The following is a 23,156-nucleotide window of genomic DNA, read 5'->3' as shown; positions in this document are numbered from 1 at the left end:
ACACTGAGGTACGTGAAAAAACGCCGCATTATGCATGAAGTTTTAAAACGTTTATTCTTTACTACTAAGGCACTCTTATATCCGAGTCAACTTAAGGAAATCCCTGACACCTGGCAGTGCTTTTGGGAGCTCTCTACTGCGAAGCTCAAACGGCTGTAAGCGGAAACCTTAGCCGTCAAAAGATATATAAAGAGGAGTTCCCATGGACACTTATAGAAAATCCCGTTGGAGACACTCGAAGCAGCTACGCCCAGCGTAAAGATACTGTCCAGGATAATGTTTTCAATTTGGATACTGTACTTGCATATTTGCACATTATGCATGTTTCTTTGTACTACTGCCGGCCGCTGTGACCGAGCGGTTCTAGGAGCTTCAGTCTGGAACCGCGCAACTGCTACGGTCGCAGATTCGAATCCTGCCTCGGGCATGGATGTGTGTGTTGTCCTTAGGTTAGTTAGGTTTAAGTAGTTCTAAGTCTAGGGGACTTACGACCTCAGCAGTTGAGTCCCATAGTGCTCAGAGCCATTTGAACCATTTGAACCGAACTTCAGTCTGGGAAGAGAACACCTCTGACGCTAGAATTTCCGCTATAGCACGGCGAGTGGAGTACACTAATGCCTGGAAGAAATTACGGTCTTAATATGCTTCCTTGATTAAAATAGCCATAGTAAGAGTTTCATTCGGAATTTTACACAGAAATGGTCAGTTTTCTTGTAAACACATTCAATCATTTTTTGTCATTAAACTCTTTCTTTCCACATACGCATTTCTGAAATTCGTTAGCATTGCATATATGCTCTTGTTAGTCTGTTATTTGAAATGTCATTCTATACATTTTGATAAACATTTCTGTTCAATTAGTATAATTTAGGATCGTCACAATAATTACTTCTACATTTATTTTTTCTTCGTTTAAAGCTGATAAATTTTCTTATGAACATTTTACATTTACTTACAACTCGCACAAAACAATTCACACTGAGAGCAACGTTTACTCACTGACCTTAAAGGCTGCCAACGAAATCAGTGCGAACAAAGGAACTACGCTTTTTTTACTGCAGTACTGACGACTCACGTTTGGAACTGGAGATATTATTTAAATTTTACGGAATAAGTATAATAAACTCCACAACAAAAAGGAAAAAAATACATTTCACCCAAATAGGGTCACGTTCCAAACCACGGACGAGAAAATGTGTAACTGAGCATGGTAGCAAATGATTCTGAATATCATTGCAGACGACGGAAAGCTCGTCAAAAGGTGGGTCACTGTTTACTCTAGTGAAAGCGTGTTATTTCCGGATTTAAGCTGATTTACTGGACCCATCTGAAGATTACAGCTGAAAACACGCGGGGCTCCAGAAAGGTCTGCTGTGGGTTGGCTGTTCGTCAATGCTCTGCTAGGCCGGTGCTCGACACTGCACGCCTCACAAGAGCGGAGCGGCGTCTCCCTTGGGCATTTTTCAGGCTATTTCGGAAAGGCAGCAGTCTTTGTCTCCAGCCTGTGTCGGGAAAACTAACAGAAACAAAAACTCTCTACTTGGCGTGGATATGTCAGTAGGCGTAGGTTTATTCACGGCCGTTGCTGGTGTAGACACACAATCTGTCGCGACCGAGAGAAGCGGCGCGGCGGTTAACGCAGCGGGGAGTACCGATATTCAAATTCCCGTCCTGCCATCTGGATTTAGTTTCATTATGGTTACCTTGACTCAGTTAACGCGTATACCAACACGATTCTTTTGAAAAGGACACGGCCGATTTCCTTCTCACTCTCTCCCAGCCCAGCGCGTGCTACGGCCTGTCGCGACATCGTCATCGAAGGGACGTTGAAGCCCGATCATCTGTCCATTTCCTGATTTTGTCGCCTGGTGGTAGATCAGTTAGACTCAGTGTCTATTTAACGTTCATTGTTACCTGCAATTCTGTACAAGAAAGAAAACGTCAGTCATAGAAATTACGCACAGAAACAACCAAATTTTAATATCACTTGACTTTAACAAAGCCACGGAACCAAAAGGTATTTAACAACATTTTAGACAAGGACACAGACTGATACGTTGTTTGTTCCATAAGTAGTAAATCAAAGAGACAGTTACCTACACATACAGAACTATGTTGATAATAAACAGCTTACGTTAATGCAAATCTGAATTATTAAATGAGTGCGTGGTGTCTATTCCTTCGAAAAAAAAAATGGTTCAAATGGCTCTGAGCACTATGGGACTTAACATCTGAGGTCATCAGTCCCCTAGAACTTCGAAGTACTTAAACCTAACTAACCTAAGGACATCACACACATCCATGCACGAGGCAGGATTCGAACCTGCGATCCTGGCGGTCGCACGGTTCCAGACTGAAGCGCCTAGAATCGCTTGGCCACACCAGCCGGCCTTTCGAAAAAACAGACACCACGCATTCATGTAATTTGAATGGCCTAGCCTGGAAAGGGATCCATCTTCTTCAGTGCGGATGCACAAATATGTCCGACCTCCTGTGGGAATCTCAGAGAGCGAATATGGACGACGTGGACAGGGACAGTTGATAGGTTGCGCTCGATGGGAATGTGGACCGGCCGTGAGGCATGCAGAGATAGTCCATTCGGTTGCGGTGTGACAGCAGGAGCACTCTCCTCGTTTTCCCAGGCATCCTGACTGCAAAACTGAACGTCAGTCTAGGGATTCGACCTGTTATGCTGCCATTCATGAACAGCATTCCACGGGGTATCGACATGTTACCTTGACCTGCTAGATCACCAAATCTGTCTCCAATCGAGCACGTATGGGACATAATCGAACAGCTCGTGTTTAATCTGTAAACAACATTAACCGTCCTTGTACTGACACACCGAGAGCAACAGACATGGAACTCCATCCCGCAAACTGACATCCGGCACCTGTACAACACAATGCATGCACGTTTGATCGGCTGCGTTCAAAACTCTCGCTGTTACGCCGGTTATTAATGTACCAGCATTTCACCTCTTCAATGACTTATCTCGTACTTAGATTAGTCTGTGATCTTCCAGTGTTAATCACTATAATATGTCACCTAGGCAAACGTTATTACAGAAATTTAATTACTCTACGTCTATTATTTCTCGGTGCCGAGATTTTTCCCCATCAGTGTAATTCGTGCAGGATATCAGTATTTTTCTGATGGTTGCTATCAGTTGGTAAAATGAAGTTACTAAAACCAGGCTTTTATATAGAACACATTATACCTATCGCTGATATTTCTACGAATGTCGTTAAGAGATTTGAGTGTGTGTGTGTGTGTGTGTGTGTGTGTGTGTGTGTGTGTCTAGTGATTGGTGTGAACAGGACTGTAAGGATTTGCTTATTAGTAGAGAACTAAATTTTTAGATGGTCAGCAGATATCTGTGTTAGAAAACTACATGTATCATTGAAGCGAAGGGTGACACTTTCAGGATAGATTCTACGTAAATACCATTTTTATAGCTTGTGTGAGCAAATGACTTAGCTCGCATTCAACGACTCTTGGGATGAGGGATGAGCATCATCACACGAACTGGACAGCTAAATAAAGTCCTGAATTGCATCGTTCCTCCTTTAACGCGTCAAAAGAAAAGAGAGAATGTTTTGAATGGCCAGCTGGCACAGGACGGGACGCCTGCGAGCACGCGCCGTGCAATGGCATGCGCTACCCCCTCCCCCCGGAGTCGGCCTTGGACCGTCCTAGCGGTCGCCTGTCAGGGAGGGCACGCCCCGCCACACAAAAGCTTGACATGCTCTGCTGACCACAAGGAACCCTGTTTCTGCATCTGTAAAAGCGACCGTCCCGAACCTAACGGTTCTTGCCTCACGGAACGCAATTCTTCTGTGCCATAGCACTCTCAATGTTGTAGTCTTATTCCACAGACACGAAATGCGGTGGCTGATCTCCAAAGCAAGGTAGGCATGTGTATGTAGATTCATTTATGTGTAGCCCTTCTTTCATACTTAGTAGAAACATTGTCTTCAATATATATATCAGGTTTTCTCCCAGGAGCTGCCCTCGTTTCTGTTTTACTATTCTCGTGGCATCTAATCTGATTTTGGGGACACACAAGAAAAGACGGCACAGCTGCATATGCTTTATGTGATTTGTAAATTAGGCCACTTCAGATGTCTCCTACGTACGGCCTATGCCAGTAATTTAGTAACGGAAAAAATAAACCCTTCCTTTACCTGAAAATCTTGCTTTTAAAGGGTACACCTGTGGGGCGGCAAGTAAGTTACTTCACTGGTTTTCAAAGTTTTGATGCTGTCTTTAATCACGTGAGCCTGGCAACTAATTTGGTGGTCAGCCAGAAAGCGAAGGGAAACATACTGACCTTAGTTTCCAGTCTGCACGGCCACATTTCGGTCCCGCCCACTAAAAGAAAAGTGTCTATTCCCCATTTCTTTGCGGGATCAGGACTATGACTTTAGTAGAAGTTTAAAGTTCCTATTAAGATTTAATTTAATTAAAGTTTCTCACATACAACACTTAAAATTGCGTTATGTTCGGTTGAAAACAAGTCTCTCTAATCTAACAGCACCTTTAGCAGTTCAGAGGCAACCTCTACGGTAACTTCCTACCAGATTGTTTTTCGCCCTGACTAACATCACTCAATTGAAAGTTCGCAATAAATGTTCAAAATTAATGCTCGCCATAAAAGTGGAAATAAATTCACCACTTGCCACGCGGAATTGAATTTCACACGGACGGCACACTAACAGTTATTTCACCGAATTCTAAATAATCCAGGACGGTGTACAGTCCTCGCGAGATCACTATCCGTTTTCACTGCCAAATACGCGCTTTTCACAGCTCGGCTCTGACGTCATCCGAGGCAGAGCGCGACCAGACGTTTAACTGGCGTGGACCTCACAGTGCCTGACAGCGAAGTTAACCTTCCTACTGCTTCAGGTTTATAAGGTGCCGGTGCGGACTGTCAAGAAAACATCTGTTGTCTCTGTCTATTTGCATACGGCGGCAGTCTACAAGCAACCGCTATCTCTGGCACATAATCTTTAATAATATAGTTACCAATTACTTCAGAAACTTCTTAATTTTTGCTGGTATGCAGATAAGCAGTTTGAAAGCACGTAGAAAGTTTCAGTTCTCTAGAATGAAAACTTTGCTTAATAGAATTTATTTAGTGGAACTAACGGTAGATTGTTACCTCTGAACCATACCTTTGCTAAGACTTGTATCAGTTGCTATTTATGTTACAAGTCTTAAACTTGGTGTAGCTCTATTATTTGATATATTTGATCATCTGGTTTAACCAAAATCCTCTATCATTAAAATTTCAAGTATTTAATCTACAACACTTAGGTACATTTTAGTTACAAAATTAGTTTTTATTTAATTACTCAAAAACTGTAAGAGGTAGATTAACGTGGACTCTCTGTTACTATTTTTGGGGTGTACTGAAGCATAAAACAAATTTTCAAGTTTCTAAGTCCATTATTTAGCGCCTCTGATTTTTCCGTAAAACGTGGATTCTGGCGTTAATTTTTGTTTTATGGTTTTGGAAACCAGCATCACTTATTTATAACTTCTAACTGCACCTCCTGACCAAATTTTTGCATCCTAGCGTCATTATTTAGCGCCTCTGATTTTTCTCTTAAAACGGCATTTTTCCGTAAACTATTAAGTTTAGAACAGCAAGACTTGGTATTTGGAACATAATTACACTAAACTACAATTTAACAAAGTTTTAAACATAAATTTTGATTTTTAATTTCATACTGCAATAATGGTGCAATACATGTGTGCTACATGCAGACGCGTTTAGGTGACGTGGCGCTACTAGCAGTGAACTGGGTAAGTCCCGGCGCACTCGCTCGCCTCTGTATCTCACACATGATACAGCGCTTGGTTTGCTTCACACTGTATCGGCATTTTTAGGTTTTCTCATTAAAGTATAGACCGATGGACGTCCGAAAAATGTAGGTAACGACAGCGCTTAGCATACAACAGATACAAGTAGAAAAAATAATTTGATTAAAACAGAGCCATTTGTACCATTTTGATTAAAACAAAAACAACCGTTTGCTGATAGACCCCGACAAGCACATAAGAGAGAAATAGTGCTCGGCTGAAACGCCAAACATTTTAGCTAGAAACACAATTATACGACCTTATCACATTTAGTCTGAGACTATTCTATTATTTTTGTGGTGTTAACTAAAGCGAAACATCCAAATACGAGGTAGTCAGCAAGGAAACTTTACTTAATAACCTTCGTGCGGGGCTGTTAAACTCAAGAGGTCCCTAAGCGTTACACACTGGACTCGTATTAGGAAGAACAGAGTTCAGTTCTCGGCCACCCATCTTGATTTTACATCGTTCCCATAAATCACTAGTGGCAAACACCGAGATGGTTCTTTGAAGAAGGCGGCCAATAACTTAACTATTGAGCTTTCTGACACTTTAAAAAGTCACATGCCAACTCTCGGTTTGTTATTTGTGAACGTTAGAAATACTAAAGGTCATATTTTATTACAAAATGATAGCATATTTAGATGACCCCAATATGCTAAAGAAGCGGCGCTCTTGGCATATTTACGTAAGAAGATGCTAAAATGTGTATTATCATTCTGCAGAGGAATCATCAATATTGTTGACCTCTCATCGTCGATCGTTACCTTCAGCCACATATAGCCAAACCATTCCCGTTCTTTCCACTCGTTACCCACGCTGCGTACAGCTCTTTGCGTCTTCCTTCCTTCCTTCCTTGTCTTACTTCGTTCACTGTTTTAATGTAGTATTAGGTCATGATAAAGCATTCAGTACTCTAAAGTACTTTCCTGAAACGTTCTCTTAATAATGAATAAAAAGAAATTTTCCTAACTTTTTAGTTATGTCGATTAGTACGTTGCGCAGCGTATTTTGTTCATTCTCTACGATCGATGGAGACTTTTAGCTAGTGTGTTCTGTATAGTTGTTTGGAATTGTCTTATGTTCCAACAGTGGCTGCCCTTGAAGTATTTGTTTTTCTGCTGATATCTTCACCAGCTATTTCTTCTTGTCAAACGGCTGTCACATACTGACATTTTAGACAGCTGAGAAGCTTTTTCCCTACCCTAGAACAGATACGTTTGTAGTGTTGTATTCTTGTCGATATGCTGACATCTCGTGTACTGAATGCTCCGTTAGACGAAGAATGGAATATACTCTAGAATTCAACAGCATCAGCTTGATGGTCGAGTCTCAAGTAAACTACATGAACATTTCGGAAATATGACATACGAAGAGAGATTAAGTCAAGTTTAAGAAATTAAACCTATGTATGCTGCCTTCTACTGGGAACTAATTGTTAGATCCCGCAACAGGAAAACCAGTGTAGCATAAATATGTTGACTGAGCCTAACATTTTCCCTTTTTTAATTCAATTTTTGAAACCTTAATAAAACTGAACCGCTACGAAACATTGAAGCAGAGTTCACGAACCGGATTGGAACCATTTTTCTCTTATATCTCTTCTTAATGAATCTACGAGAAATGCCCTTCAGTGCTGCGTTGTTAATAACTAAAAGCTGAGAGGAATGTGGGCAAACCAGCGTCACCACTCAGCTTAAAAACGCAGGAAGGGCACCAGTTGTTGACGTGTTGTGCTTTTTTTCGGCACTCCGTTAGGTACTTCGGAAAGATTCCATATTTAATGAAGAAGAAAAGAAGAGATTTTTTTTATCATCTCCTGTTTATCATGTTCATTATCAGTCAAAAGTAGATTGTGAAAGTCTTTCCAGCAGTGTTATCTCCCGAGAGTGCACCTTGATCTCTCGATGGATTTGCTTGTGTGGACGTTTCGCTATCCAGCTTTAAAACGTCTTGGAGTACAATCCTCTGTATATCTACGTATACTTTTACATGACAACGTATCGATTCTCTCTTCTTTCTATACATCCAGTGACGTTCGCTTAGTTTTCGTGAGGTGTCAGAATTTCTATTTCACAAATGGCATTTGAAAAGCTTTTTCTTCATTTCTGTGGATATTTGCAGTATTAGTTTATGGCAGGACGTTCTCTTCTTGCTTATGGCCATGAACGCAAGCTGCAGTACGCAAGAATATGTTGCTATAGGTCTCCATTGTTTGCTTTTATCTTCTTCAGTTCGATGTCTAATTCTGTGCAGCGCTTCTTTACGGTACCGTCATGTGAAAGAGATTCTTTTTAATGTTTCCACCTCATTTACGCACACCGGCTTTTGTAACCGAATAGGTATTAACAACTCTACGCATGCTGATACTAATATGTACGATCGTGTACAATGATAAAGTCATTTAAATTCGTGTTTCATCTATATAGTAGGTCGCCACCACACTGTTTCGACAGCGCGTGAGCACGTGATGGGCTTAATTAATTTTTTATGGAACACTCATTTGTTTGTTTACCGTATGGGACGTGTACTAATTTGTTATTACCTGATATTACCGGTGCTACATACTGTCAATAATCCATAATACCATCTCTGATGCGTAACAGCCCCGCTTGCCGCGTCTTTAGGAGCGACAGCGCAGCAGACTTGTTTTACTCGCTAGCGCTTTGTTTGTGAAATTCGTGCCCAGTTGCAGCGAGGCGAGTACTGAGGCCTCGGTGTGGCGTTGTGTGTTGCAGCGTGGGCATCGGCCGCGCGCACTTCGAGAAGCAGCCGCCCAGCAACCTGCGCAAGTCCAACTTCTTCCACTTCGTGATCGCGCTGTACGATCGCGCGGGCCAGCCCGTCGAGATCGAGCGCACCGCCTTCATCGGGTTCATCGAGAAGGACCAGGTGAGACATCCAGGCGCCGTCTCTTTGTATTTGTTTGGTGCTTAGGGTCGCAGCCTTTCTGTTTCGCATGTTGGTACTCCGGTTGCCTTGGTTCATTTATCGATTGTCACTTTTTATTTGTAGTTCATTGCTGTTATTTGAGTTTTCATATTCTCATTTTGTCATTTGGAGATACAGAGCGGAGCTGTGGATGCTAGAAAATGAAGTGTCAAGTGGAGAAATCGGAGCATGTCCTCTGTTTGAGTTCAGCAAAGGGGTGACAGCAGCAGAGGCAGACAGAAACAGTTGCGCCGTGTATGGGGATAATTCCACTGGACGCAGGACGGCAAGAGAATGGTTTAAGGAGGATCATTTTGACATTAGTGACTCTCCGCGTTCAGGGGCCTTAATCCACAACGATTAACATCAGTGTACTCGATAACTGGCAAATGTGATGAACTGTGATCATTCCACCATCGTACGACATTTGCATGCATTGGGAAAGGTTCAAAAATGGGGTGTAGCGATACGGTACGCTCTAACCCAAAATCACAAAAATCAGCGGGTGGTCATATGTGCATATTGCTAACACGTCATCAGTTCGCTCCTGAACAATACCGACCATTCCTATCCTGTATCTTTACTGTTGTCGAGAAATGGTGTCTTTAAGCTAACATAAGGAAAAGAAAGGAATGACTGAGCCCAAACAAAGCAGTTCACCATAGAAACACCTGCGCGCTTCCACAAGAGATAATGTTATGTATGTGGTGGAATAGCGTTGGTGTGGTGTACAAATGAGACTTCTTGCAGACGCAAACCAAGAACAACGACCAGGAAGCCTGAGTGAAATGATGCTAATCTACAATAGAGACTGACAAAAATACCTACACAGGAGTTCCATTGGCAAGTCATTCCGCACTCACCTTACTCACCTTATCTTGCACCCTTGGATTTTCTGCTCTCTATCGAATAACCCTGAAGGAACTTCGTTTCCAAATGAAAATGTGCTCCGAACATGATTTGACGAGTTCTTCGCCTCAAAACCACGTGATTTCTATAGTTGTGGGATCGAAAGTTACCAAAGCATCGGCAAACTGTCATAAATATTGATAACTTAAGTCTCCGTTATGTATATCTGTTGTGTTTACCAAGCTTACGGAAATGGAAATGAGCGTTTGGCGCCTTGGTGCAAGTATTACTACAATCGACGCCACATTGGGCGATCTGCGCGCCGGATGGGGATGAAATGATAATGAAGACAACACAACACCTAGTCCCTGAGCGGAGAAAATCCCCGACCCAGCCGGGAATCGAACCTGGACCCCGTAGGCGACAGTCCGTCAAGCTGACCATTTAGCTATCGGGGTGGACCAAACTTACGGAAAAACGCTGCGAATTTAAGGACCAAGCCAATAATAAATGTCCTTCTGGGTGAAATCTGACGCTCTGGGCACATTTTTACATGCAGCATGCAACTCCACGAGACTGTTTTAACATCTGACCCTGTCAGTAAATCAGCATCTAGAGTAGAATGCTGCTATTGCATGGCTCGATTCCTGCTCCAGCTAATAGAATTCATTATAAAAGTGCAGCTTCCCATCAGATCTGTTCAAAGTTTATTCCGACAGCTCCGTGAGAATATTTGTCATCGTGGGAAAATCACTCTCCTTTAAGCTAGCATTGTGTACTGGGTATCGTACCGGGGACCTAGAAACGACGGAGAGGCTTCGTCCCGCTGTAGCCCTCAGTGGTTCACAAAATCACAACAGGCTGCAGCAGTCCACCCACCCACCCCACCGCCGCCCCACACCGAACCCAGGATTATTGTGCAGTTTGGCCCCCAGTGGACACCCCCCGGGAAAGTCTCATACCGCCGGCCGAAGTGGCCGTGCGGTTAAAGGCGCTGCAGTCTGGAACCGCAAGACCGCTACGGTCGCAGGTTCGAATCCTGCCTCGGGCATGGATGTTTGTGATGTCCTTAGGTTAGTTAGGTTTAACTAGTTCTAAGTTCTAGGGGACTAATGACCTCAGCAGTTGAGTCCCATAGTGCTCAGAGCCATTTGAACCATTTTGAACCAAAGTCTCATACCAGACGAGTGTACCCCAAATGTTTGCGTGGTAGAGTAATTATGGTGTACGCGTACGTGGAGACAGTGTTTGCGCAGCAATCGCCGACATAGTGTAACTAAGGCGGAATAAGGGGAACCAGCCCGCATTCGCCAAAGCAGATGGAAAACCGCCTAAAAACCATCCACAGGTTGGCCGGCACACCGGACCTCGACACTAATTCATCGGGCGCATTTGTGCTGGAGACCGGCACGCCTTCCCGCTCGGGAAGTAACTATTAGACCCCGTGGATAGCTGGGCGGGCTTTAAGCTAGCATAGTAGTCCTGCACCACTGCCCACTTGGATAGATTACGTGAAATCCAACCCACCATGTTCAAGTTGGACAAAATCCTTTCCACAAGATGCCAGAAAGCGGTGCCTGTCGTTCACAGTAGGGAAGTACAAGATGCGCCACAGCTCTGGCAAGAAATGAAGTTACAAGAAGCAGGACACATATACGGTTGGGGCAGGATTCAAATATGCGTATGGCTTTCCCATGGTTTGCCAAATAGCGTAAGGTGGAAACTGGAAATGCCGCTGCCGTTTTCCTCTCCCGAACTTGTACAATTCGAGCTGGGCTTCGTCTCTTTCTTGAAACTCTGTGCCGCTACCGACCTACAGGACAGCAACCTACCGGTTCGCCACTGTCTCCTCCTCGGGCCGGAGGCGTCAGTAGACTATAGTTCTGAGAAGATGTGTTGTCAGCAAATCAGACACAAGTTCGTTAATCTTGACTTCTCAACAGTGACGTCTCACGTTTCTGTTCAGCTGTCGTCATGAGTCTGAGTTGTCCGCCGTTCAGTATTCACTCCACAGGAAATTCTTCAGTGATAAGTGTCACTGATTTTGGTAATTTTCCACGTGAGCGAGACGAAACCTGAGCTGTTAGATACGAAAAGGATCAATATTGAGGTCACATAAAATATTTTATCTTAAACACAAAAGGAAGTCATGAAACATTTAACACTAATGAAAACAGCTGGAAAAGACAAGAGAAATTAGTATCTATTCTGGTTCTATGCTTTTAATTATTATCCAGTCCGGCTCTATGACTTTAATTTACGTGTAATGGAAACAACAAGTGGTTAAAACAATACCACAGTGTTGGAAATTAACGACAAATTACAAAGTCATGTAGAGCGTCTGAAGAACCGGAACAAAAACTCCAGTGAATTTAAGAAAGCTAGAGTCATCTATAGTTCATGATATGGCCTCAGCGTGACACCCCGAAGCTGTAGACTGCGACTAAGACGTTGCGCGGAAGAGAACTTACGAGGGGCGTTCGATAACCAGTTGATTAGATTTATTGCTCATTTAGAGACCTGTTGCCTTACATTTTATAACAGGTCATTCATTTTACAGCTTTTCATGTAGATTACAAAAGAGATTCCCTATTACATACAGCAATTATTGTTTTCAGCAATTACAATGGAAATAATAATAAATTAAAAATACATTAGAATTGAAAGGAAAGAACCACAAAAAAAATTCACATTGTAAGAAGATATGATTATAGTAGAAAAATCTGAATTTGTTGTGGGACATGGTAGAATATTCCCGCTTCAGCCACTATAGTTTTATGAAGTTCCGATGGACGGCGGGGCGCTATACGTACCCTTCAAAATGGCGTCTGTAGTGGAGGTGTGTTCGAAGCAGAGCGCTCTCACTGAGTTTCTTGTGGCGGAAAACCAGAGCATCGCAGATATTCATGGGCGCTCGCAGAATGTCTACGGATACCTGCCAGTGAACAAAATCACGATGAGTCGTTGGACAATGCGTCTGTCATCACCACAACAAGGTTTCACAAACCTGTCCGATCTCCCGCACGCCGGCCGGCGGCTCACAGCTGTGGCTCCTGCAGTGTTGGAACGTACGGACACTCTCATTCGAGGTGATCGACGGATCACAATCAAACCCCTCGCTGCTCAACTGTACGTCTCTGTTGGTAATACAGCCTTGATACTGTTGATTATGAGGGTTGGCAGCTGCGCAGGGTCGACCGGGCGTCCTAGCCGTGCACATCTTTTTCATCACTACTGAAAGGTAGTACCCCCACCTCACATTACTCACGTCTCCTGTATGGTCTCCACACACCTATAGAAGGCGGTGATGAATTGCAATTGAACCGGAACAAAAACTTCAGTGAATTTAAGACAGCTAGAGTCATCTATAGTTCATGATATGGCCTCAGCGTGACACCCTGAAGCTGCAGACTGCGACTGCGACGTTGCGCGGAAGAGAACTTACGAGGGGCGTTCGATAACTAGTTGATTAGATTTATTGATCTTGAAGTGTGGAATTCAACGACGTATCTCTGCTTTACGCTATTCGGCGTCAGTCGCTATTGTGAAATTCTCCCATCGTGCTAGTGTCTGTTGCAGAACACCGAAACCAACAAGACATTAGCGAGAAGATTAAGAAATTAGACTATAGCAACATAATCCAGCTCGGATACTCAAAAGTCACAACAAAATAGAAAGCATATGTTTCGGAATGACCCTTGTACAAGACGAGCGATTCTTGTGTACCATTTCACTGTACGTATTGACATAGCAACTCATTTACAGTGTCAGTTCGTGTTCACAAGCGATGTGAACGAATCACACGTTTTTATCTGATTATGGAGATAACTATTGCGTTGAGTCGTTGCCATGAGATCAGGATCAGTAATGACAGAAACAAATATGCCAGCGTTGGGTTGCGCTTTCCACAACAGCACACGTCTCCTTGGCGACGCCGATAGCGGAGCCGGTACGCAGATTACTGCGGCGGTGCTGTATGCAAATATTTTCGCACGAGCAGCCGGGTCAGGGCGGGCCGTGTAATTGTGTTGGTGGCGGCGCGCAAGATTAGGCCGCGAGTCGAGCAGCGCATTTATCATCCGGCAGGCCTGGCCCCCACCCACCCCTGCGAGCAGTCGATAGCTCGGCGTTCACCGGCACCCGGCAATCTCTCGCCCCTTGCCGCCTGCAAACCCGTGAGAGATTTCACTGTTCTCCCGCTAGAGCCTACGTTTCTTCAGCGTCCAACTACTAGGAAGTGCGTGCCTAACATTTCACATTCGATAAAGTCACCACAACCGAAGAAAGCTTCAAGTATCACTACAGTACAGTACTGTGTTTGGTCGTCTGTGTGTCACATTACTGCTCCTCTATTCATCAATAATCAGTAAGTTAAATCACATTAAGCAGCAGTACACACATCAGCATACTTTTAGCATCATCCCTGTACTTTTAAATTAGTGGTACAGAAAAAATACCTCTGGGGCATGCGTATGCAGACCGAAAGAAAAAACGAAATACCACTAAGAAATTATCGGAATGGGCCGAAAATCGATAGATGCTACGTACATGTACAGACAAACAAATGACTACAATTTCAGAAAAATTGGATGATTTATTCAAGAGAGAAGGCTTCACAAGTTGAGGAAGCCGACAACGCGTTGGTCCACCTCTGGCACTTCTGCAGGCAGTTATTCGGATTCGCACTGACAGAGTTGTTGGATGACCTCCTGAGGGATATGGTGCCAAATTATGTCCAGTTGGGGCAATAGATAGTCAAAGTCACCAGCTGATCGGAGGGCCTTGCTCATAATGATCCAATCCATCTGAAATCGAGAGAGGTCCAGAGACCTTGCTGACCAAGATAGGGTTTGACAAGCCAGAAGACAAGCAGTAGAAACTATCGCTGTGTCCATGCGGACATTATTTTGCTGAAATGTAAGTCCCGGATGACCTGCTGTGAAGGGCGACAAAACGGAGCGTTGAATATCGTCGACGTAAAGCTCTGCTGTAAGGGTGCCACGAATGACAACCAAGAGGGTTCTGCTACGAAAAGAAATGGCTCCCAAACCATCAGCCCTGGATGTCGGACCATATGGCGGACGATCTTCAGGTTGGTATCCCAATCTCGCTCCGCATTGTAGCCGTGCGGTCTGAGGCGTCTTGTCACGGTTCGCATGGCTACCACGCCCCCCCCCCCCCCCGCCCCCCGTCAGAGGTTCAAGTCCTCCCTCGGGCTGGCGCATGGGTGTGTGTTGTCCATTGATCTTTATTTTACAATTGCCATTGCCTACTTTGGCTCATATAAACAGGTACTCATCTGCATTCAATTTTTTCTTCCTTCTCGTTGTTAAAACAAATGGCATACTTGGAACCAGTGTTCCATATGGTTGTTTAGCCAAGAGACCTGTAGTCTCTGCTGTATTCCATGTCTTCCAAGCCAAGATATTTGCGTCAGGGAAGGCTTCAAGGCCACCATAATCTGCTTGATTGCCCCATACAACAGCAAGTGTCAGCCACGTGCTACCTCCAATCACAGCCAGAACATCACAAGTGAAGTTCAGATGGAGTCCACGAAAAACATTTGGACCTCCAATCAATTGCTGTTTATTGAACTGTCCAGCCAAGTCAATATCACTGGCCCTGGAACTGCGATAGACAGGTACGCAGTTCAATTAAGCAGTGTGTAAGCTTAGAGACCGATGACCTCAGCAGTTTGATCCCATCGCAGATTTCCAAATTTCTGGGTGATCTCTAGGCATGTCTTCGCTGGTCACGGAGGCTCAGTTCGAAGCGGGGCTCATCACTGAAGGCAATTCTACTCCAGTCAATGAGATTCCAGGCAGCAGACGTATGTGGAGACGTCCCGGACAGCGGTAGGATATTAACCTGACTGTCGTTCGCCATACAGCCCGACAACTAGGAATAAGATCTGGAAGACCATTTCTTCTCGTAGCAGTGCCCCTGTGGTTGTCCCAGTGGCAGTTTTACAGCACAGCTGTACATCGACAACGTTCTACACAACGGTTGGTTGCCTTTCGTGGTTAGCCATCCTGGGCTCACCTTTCAGCAAGATAATGTCCGCCCACACAGGGCGGCAGTTCCTACTGCTTGTGTTCGTGCTTGCGAAACGTTGGTTAGCAACGTCGCCGGATCTCTCCCGAAATGAGAATGTTCGGAGCGTTATTGGCAGGGCCGTCCAATCAGTTCGGGATAGTGACGATATAATCGCTTCAAGTGGACAGAATTTGGCACGACACCCCTTAGGAGGACATCCAGCAACTCTTGTCAGTCAATGACAAGCCGAATAATTGCTTACATAAGGTCCAGAGGGAACCAAACCGTCATTGTGTTGCTCAATTTGTAAAGCTCCTTCTCTTGAATCAATTATCAAATTTTTCAGAAACAATAATAATTTGTTTTTCCCTGCATATACATCACATCTACAGATTATCGTCCCATGCGGATAATTCCTTCGTGTTGCGTCGCTTTTTTTTTCTCTTCCTAGAGTGTATATTCACTTGCAAAGTGTCCAGACAAAAAGAATTCTATAGTAACAAAATCGTCTGTTTGCCTTAGTCCTTACTTTTCCCTCAACAGTACTTAGCAACGTTAATACGCGGTGCAATGTCCTTTTGCTCTGATACAGGCCTGAATCCATCGTGGCATATCATCGGTGAGATCATGAAGCCAGCAATGGTCCAAATTGTTCCACACTTCAATGGCGATTCTGTGTAAGGCGCGCAGAGTACGTGGTCGTTTTTGACGTCCGAAAAATTTTGGTGTTACGGTCCCACTGTTCGTTGCAGAGTCTCGTTCCTCTACCGTAGAGCAGTGCGATTATCCTCAACAACCACGACAGGTGTACGGTCACCCCATATAACGCCGTCCCAGGAATCCGTATCAGTGACCTTATGCGGATATCGTCCATAAGCAACACCCGACACCAGTCCAGGGACGTTCTTTCTGCATGACTTCTTTCCCATCTGTAACAGATGTTATGGTGTACATGGTGCTCGCCGTGGTCATTGGGGGCGGAGATTCGCATCGTGAAGTCGCCTCCTAGCGGTTTGAGGCGATACGTGTCGTGCTTAGCCTCTTTGGATGCCGTACTCAGTTCTCGAGCAGTTTGTTTGACTCAGAGTCTAAGATATGGATTACCCTATAGACCTGTTGAATGTGGGCGGCCCGAGCAGTGTAAGTCCTTTACACTACAAGTCAAACTGGAACCGATCCCGCGTCCACACCGCTTGACTTTGACTCCGGCGCACACGTCAAGCAACTTGCGCGATTGACATACCTTCCGAGAGTAATGTGACTATGCGAACCACATCACCTCTTGCGATTTTCCTCCGTGGCATGATGGATGTTCACTCTGTTGTTGAACAGACGTCTCTCAAGCGTCCCTACTGGTGCTTTAGTTTCAACTGTAACGCTGCAGCCCATTCGAGAGAGGTGTTCTAGCGCTCATACTACCTGTGTGTGACGTCAGGGATGATCTTCCTATGAATAAAGGAACAGTCACAATGGCAACACACCTGTACGATGTACCGGGGTGATAAAAACTTTCGACGATGTATGCATTATCAAAAGCTGTTTATAAGTTAAATACGTTTTGAAATTGAGGTTACAGGAAACTAACACAAATTCCCATTTTCAGGAAACGTGAAACTGTGAAGACATTAAGGAAACTCAGTTAATTTGCAAATATTCCATGTTGCGTTGTAAAAAGCTTTCTTCTGGTTCTAGGTACAGGATGGTGCACGACCGATGAACTGTGGTTTTATCATCCACACGTTTCATAACTAGTTTTAAAAATATATAGCACTTTTCTTGCTATAAAATACTATAACTGAAGAATCTCATATGGAATTGAAACATGGACGATAAATAGTTTGGACAAGAAGAGAATAGGAGCTTTTGAAATGTGGTGCTACAGAAGAATTCTGAAGATTAGATGGGTAGATCACATAACTAATGAGGAGGTATTGAATAGAATAGGGGAGAAGAGAAGTTTGTGGCACAACTTGACTATAAGAAGGGATCGGTTGGTAGTACATGTTCTGAGGTATCAAGGGATCACCAATTTAGTATTGGAGGGCAGCGTGGAGAGTAAAAATCGTAGAGGGAGACCAAGAGCTGAATACACTAAGCAGATTCAGAAGGATGCAGGTTGCCGTAGGTACTGGGAGATGAAGAAACTTGCACGGGATAGAGTAGCATGGAGAGCTGCATCAAACCAGTCTCAGGACTGAAGACTACGACGACAACAGCACTTTTCTTAAAAAAAAAAATGGCTCTGAGCACTATGGGACTCAACTGCTGAGGTCATTAGTCCCCTAGAACTTAGAACTAGTTAAACCTAACTAACCTAAGGACATCACAAACATCCATGCCCGAGGCAGGATTCGAACCTGCGACCGTAGCGGTCTTGCGGTTCCAGACTGCAGCGCCTTTAACCGCACGCCCACTTCGGACGGCAGCACTTTTCTTGCTATAAAATACTATAACTGAAGAATCTCATATACAGGTGTATTATAAAAGCGAAAGATTGTGTGTACGACTCTTGAATACCGATAATCATCCAGTATTTGAGGATTCTCGCCGAGAGCCTCCACAAATGAAGGAAGGAAAGAAATTTAACAGTTGCTACATTTTCGCTGTTCATGCAGTAAAACTGTTACATGAAATGGTTCAAATGGCTCTGAGCACTATGGGACTTAACTTCTGAGGTCATCAGTCCCCTAGAACTTAGAACTACTTAAACCTAACTAACCTAAGGACATTACACACATCCATGCCCGAGGCAGGATTCGAACCTGCGACCGTATCGGTCGCGCGTGTTACACGAAGAATGACGTTTTAATTTATTACTTCTTTCCTAATAATTGTATCACGAGACACATATTGCAGATAGTATTTAGATGTATCGTTAAATTAGCAACAAAATTATGTCATTGTACGAGACATAGCCCAGGAGACATGACGTCATAAACACTGAGTTGTGTGAAAAACTACTGCATCAGGTATGATGTTTAAATTCATTACTTCTTTGCTATTAAGAATATTAGTATAAAATTTCGCATACAGGATCCACATATGCTGCTGATTATATCCACAAAAAGGTATCGTTGTACGACGCAGAGTTCAGGAGATACGCCGTCATAAATATTGAGCTGCGAGAAAACGGAATAGCATGGCGAAATTCGCCAGAGACACAGGTAAAATATGTGAACAAATACATGTGAAATATATTTGACATGTCCGTGCACGGGCGAAGCCACGGATAAAAACGATTACACTAAACCTCTGGAACGATTTCAAGCTAATTTGGTACATAAATGCACGTATCAAAAAAGGTTTTGCATCACCTCGGACCCGAGAGTTCCGGAACCTGTACAGAAAGCTAGAATAGAGATCAACATAAACATCATTTCCACCCTTTTTATTGCTCATGAAAACCACATATTGCTTGTTGTACTACCATACAGCGAGACCTTCAGAGGTGGTGGTCCAAATTGATGTACACACCGGTACCTCTAATACGCGGTAGCACGTCCTCTTGCATTGATGCATGCCTGTATTCGTCATGGCATACTATACACAAGTTCATCAAGACACTGTTGGTCCAGATTGCCCCACTCCTCAACTGCGATTCGGCGTAGAACCCTTAGAGTGGTTGGTGGGTCACGTCCATAAACAGCCCTTTTCAATCTATCTGAGGCATGTTCGATAGGGTTCATGTCTGGAGAACATGCTGGCCACTCTAGTCGAGTGATGTCGTTATCCTGAAGGATACATTTCAATTAATTTTCTCAGCATGTTATAGTCTTAGGTGGAGATTTCAATTTACCAGATATAGACTGGGACACTCAGATGTTTAGGACGGGTGGTAGGGACAGAGCATCGAGTGACATTATACTGAGTGCACTATCCGAAAATTACCTCGAGCAATTAAACAGAGAACAGACTCGTGGAGATAACATCTTGGACCTACTGATAACAAACAGACCCGAACTTTTCGTCTCTGTATGTACAGAACAGGGAATCAGTGATCATAAGGCCGTTGCAGCATCCCTAAATATGGAAGTTAATAGGAATATAAAAAAAGTGAGGAAGGTTTATCTGTTTAGCAAGAGTAATAGAAGGCAGATTTCAGACTACCTAACAGATCAAAACGAAAATTTCTGTTCCGACACTGACAATGTTGAGTGTTTATGGAAAAAGTTCAAGGCAATCGTAAAATGCGTTTTAGACAGGTACGTGCCGAGTAAAACTGTGAGGGACGGGAAAAACCCACCGTGGTACAACAACAAAGTTAGGAAACTACTGCGAAAGCAAAGAGAGCTCCACTCCAAGTTTAAACGCAGCCAAAACCTCTCAGACATACAGAAGCTAAACGATGTCAAAGTTAGCGTAAGGAGGGCTATGCGTGAAGCGTTCATTGAATTCGAAAGTAAAATTCTATGTACCGACTTGACAGAAAATCCTAGGAAGTTCTGGTCTTACGTTAAATCAGTAAGTGGCTCGAAACAGCATATCCAGACACTACGGGATGATGATGGCATTGAAACAGAGGATGACACGCGTAAAGCTGAAATACTAAACACCTTTTTCCAAAGCTGTTTCACAGAGGAAGACCGCACTGCAGTTCCTTCTCTAAATCCTCGCACAAACGAAAAAATGGCTGACATCGAAATAAGTGTCCAAGGAATAGAAAAGCAACTGGAATCACTCAATAGAGGAAAGTCCACTGGACCTGACGGGATACCAATTCGATTCTACACAGAGTACGCGAAAGAACTTGCCCCCCCTTTTAACAGCCGTGTACCGCAAGTCTCTAGAGGAACGGAGGGTTCCAAATGATTGGAAAAGAGCACAGATAGTCCCAGTCTTCAAGAAGGGTCGTCGAGCAGATGCGCAAAACTATAGACCTATATCTCTTACGTCGATCTCTTGTAGAATTTTAGAACATGTTTTTTGCTCGCGTATCATGTCATTTCTGGAAACCCAGAATCTACCATGTAGGAATCAACATGGATTCCGGAAACAGCGATCGTGTGAGAGCCAACTCGCCTTATTTGTTCATGAGACCCAGAAAATATTAGATACAGGCTCCCAGGTAGATGCTATTTTTCTTGACTTCCGGAAGGCGTTCGATACAGTTCCGCACTGTCGCCTGATAAACAAAGTAAGAGCCTACGGAATATCAGACCAGCTGTGTGGCTGGATTGAAGAGTTTTTAGCAAACAGAACACAGCATGTTGTTATCAATGGAGAGACGTCTACAGACGTTAAAGTAACCTATGGCGTGCCACAGGGGAGTGTTATGGGACCATTGCTTTTCACAATATATATAAATGACTTAGTAGATAGTGTCGGAAGTTCCATGCGGCTTTTCGCGGATGATGCTGTAGTATACAGAGAAGTTGCAGCATTAGAAAATTGTAGCGAAATGCAGGAAGATCTGCAGCGGATAGGCACTTGGTGCAGGGAGTGGCAACTGACCCTTAACATAGACAAATGTAATGTATTGCGAATACATAGAAAGAAGGATCCTTTATTGTATGATTATATGATAGCGGAACAAACACTGGTAGCAGTTACTTCTGTAAAATATCTGGGAGTATGCGTGCGGAACGATTTGAAGTGGAATGCATATAAAATTAATTGTTGGTAAGGCGGGTACCAGGTTGAGATTCATTGGGAGAGTGCTTAGAAAATGTAGTCCATCAACAAAGGAGGTGGCTTACAAAACACTCGTTCGACCTATACTTGAGTATTGCTCATCAGTGTGGGATCCGTACCAGATCGGTCTGACGGAGGAGATAGAGAAGATCCAAAGAAGAGCGGCGCGTTTCGTCACAGGGTTATTTGGTAACCGTGATAGCGTTACGGAGATGTTTAATAAACTCAAGTGGCAGACTCTGCAAGAGAGGCGCTCTGCATCGCGGTGTAGCTTGCTCGCCAGGTTTCGAGAGGGTGCGTTTCTGGATGAGGTATCGAATATATTGCTTCCCCCTACTTATACCTCCCGAGGAGATCACGAATGTAAAATTAGAGAGATTAGAGCGCGCACGGAGGCTTTCAGACAGTCGTTCTTCCCGCGAACCATACGCGACTGGAACAGGAAAGGGAGGTAATGACAGTGGCACGTAAAGTGCCCTCCGCCACACTCCGTTGGGTGGCTTGCGGAGTATCAATGTAGATGTAGATGTAGATGAAGTCATTCATAAGATGTGCACGATGGGGGCGCGAATTGTCGTCCATGAAGACGAATGCCTCGCCAATATGCTCACCAAATGGTTGCACTATCGGTCGAAGGATGGATTCACGTATTGTACAGCCGTTACGGCGCCTTTCATGACCACCAGCGGCGTACTTCGGCCCCACATAATGCCACCCCCAAAACAGCAGGGAATCTCCAACTTGCTGCACTCACTGGACAGTGTGTCTAAGGCGTCCAGCCTGACTGGGTTGCCTCAAAACCCGTCTCCAACAATTGTCTGGTTGAAGGCATGTGAGATGCTCAACGGTGAAGCGAACGTGATGCCAATCCCGAACGGTTCATTCGGCATGTTGTTGGGCGTATCTGTATCGCGCTGCAAGATGTCGTGGTTGCAAAGATGGACCTCGCCATCGACGTCGGGCGTGTAGTTTTGCGTCATGCAGCCTTCTGCGCACAATTTGAGTCGTAACACAAAGTCTTGTGGCTGCACGAAAAGCATTATTCAACATGATGGCGTTGCTGTCAGGGTTCCTCCGAGCCATAATCGGTAGGCAGCGGTCATCCACTGCAGTAGTAGCCCTTGAATGGCCTGAACGAGGTATGTCATCAACAGTTCCTGTCTCTCTGTATCTGTTCCATGTCCGGACAACATCGCTTTAGTTCCCTCTGAGAGGCCCGGACACTTCCCTTGTTGACAGTCTTACCTGGCACAAAGTAACAATGCGGACGCGATCGAACCGCGGTATTGACCGTCTAGGCATGGTTGAACTACAGACAACACGAGCCGTGTACCTCCTTCGTGGTGGAATGACTGTAACTGATCGGCTGTAGGACCCCCTCTGTCTAATAGGTGCTGCTCATGCATGGTTGTTTACATGTTTTGGCGGGTTTTGTGGCATCTTTGAAAAGTCATAGGGACTGTGCCTGTGATACAATAAGCGCAGTCAACATCTATCTTCAGGATTTCTGGGAATCGGGGTGATGCAAAACTTTTTTTGATGTATGTACATTACCATGGGTTAAGAACCGCCAGCCTTGCACTGGGGTAATAACGTGGAAAGAGAGAGAAGGGGAGACGAGGAGATGGACAGACAGTGAAAGAGCAGGAGGAGATGGACACAGTTAGAGGGGTAGGAGGAGATAAACAAGAGAGGGGGGAGGAAGAGTCGGATAGAGAGAGGGTGAGAGGACGAAATGGTCAAAAAAAAAGGAAGAGGAAGAGATGAGCAGAGAGACGAGGGAGGAGGAGGTGAACCGCGAGAGAAGGAGAGGGGTATGGACGGGACAGGGCAGAGTT

General features: G+C 44.3%; 1 protein-coding gene across 1 annotated transcript in view; it reads left to right on the top strand.

Annotated features, from left to right (window-relative positions):
* The first annotated feature begins 8,004 nt into the window (after nt 1–8,004).
* LOC124776885 (transcription factor collier) overlaps nt 8,005–23,156 on the top strand; it is a 491,431-nt gene continuing 476,279 nt past the window's right edge. Inside the window, exons 1-2 of the mRNA XM_047252075.1 lie at nt 8,005–8,051; nt 8,610–8,763. Of these exons, the coding sequence (XP_047108031.1) occupies nt 8,005–8,051; nt 8,610–8,763 (201 nt within the window). The remainder of the gene's footprint in view (nt 8,052–8,609; nt 8,764–23,156) is intronic.

This window comes from Schistocerca piceifrons, chromosome 1, assembly GCF_021461385.2.
Source record: "Schistocerca piceifrons isolate TAMUIC-IGC-003096 chromosome 1, iqSchPice1.1, whole genome shotgun sequence".
Lineage (NCBI taxonomy): Eukaryota > Metazoa > Arthropoda > Insecta > Orthoptera > Acrididae > Schistocerca > Schistocerca piceifrons.
Note: the sequence above shows the minus strand (reverse complement) of the source record. Positions and strands in the feature narration are given on the sequence as shown.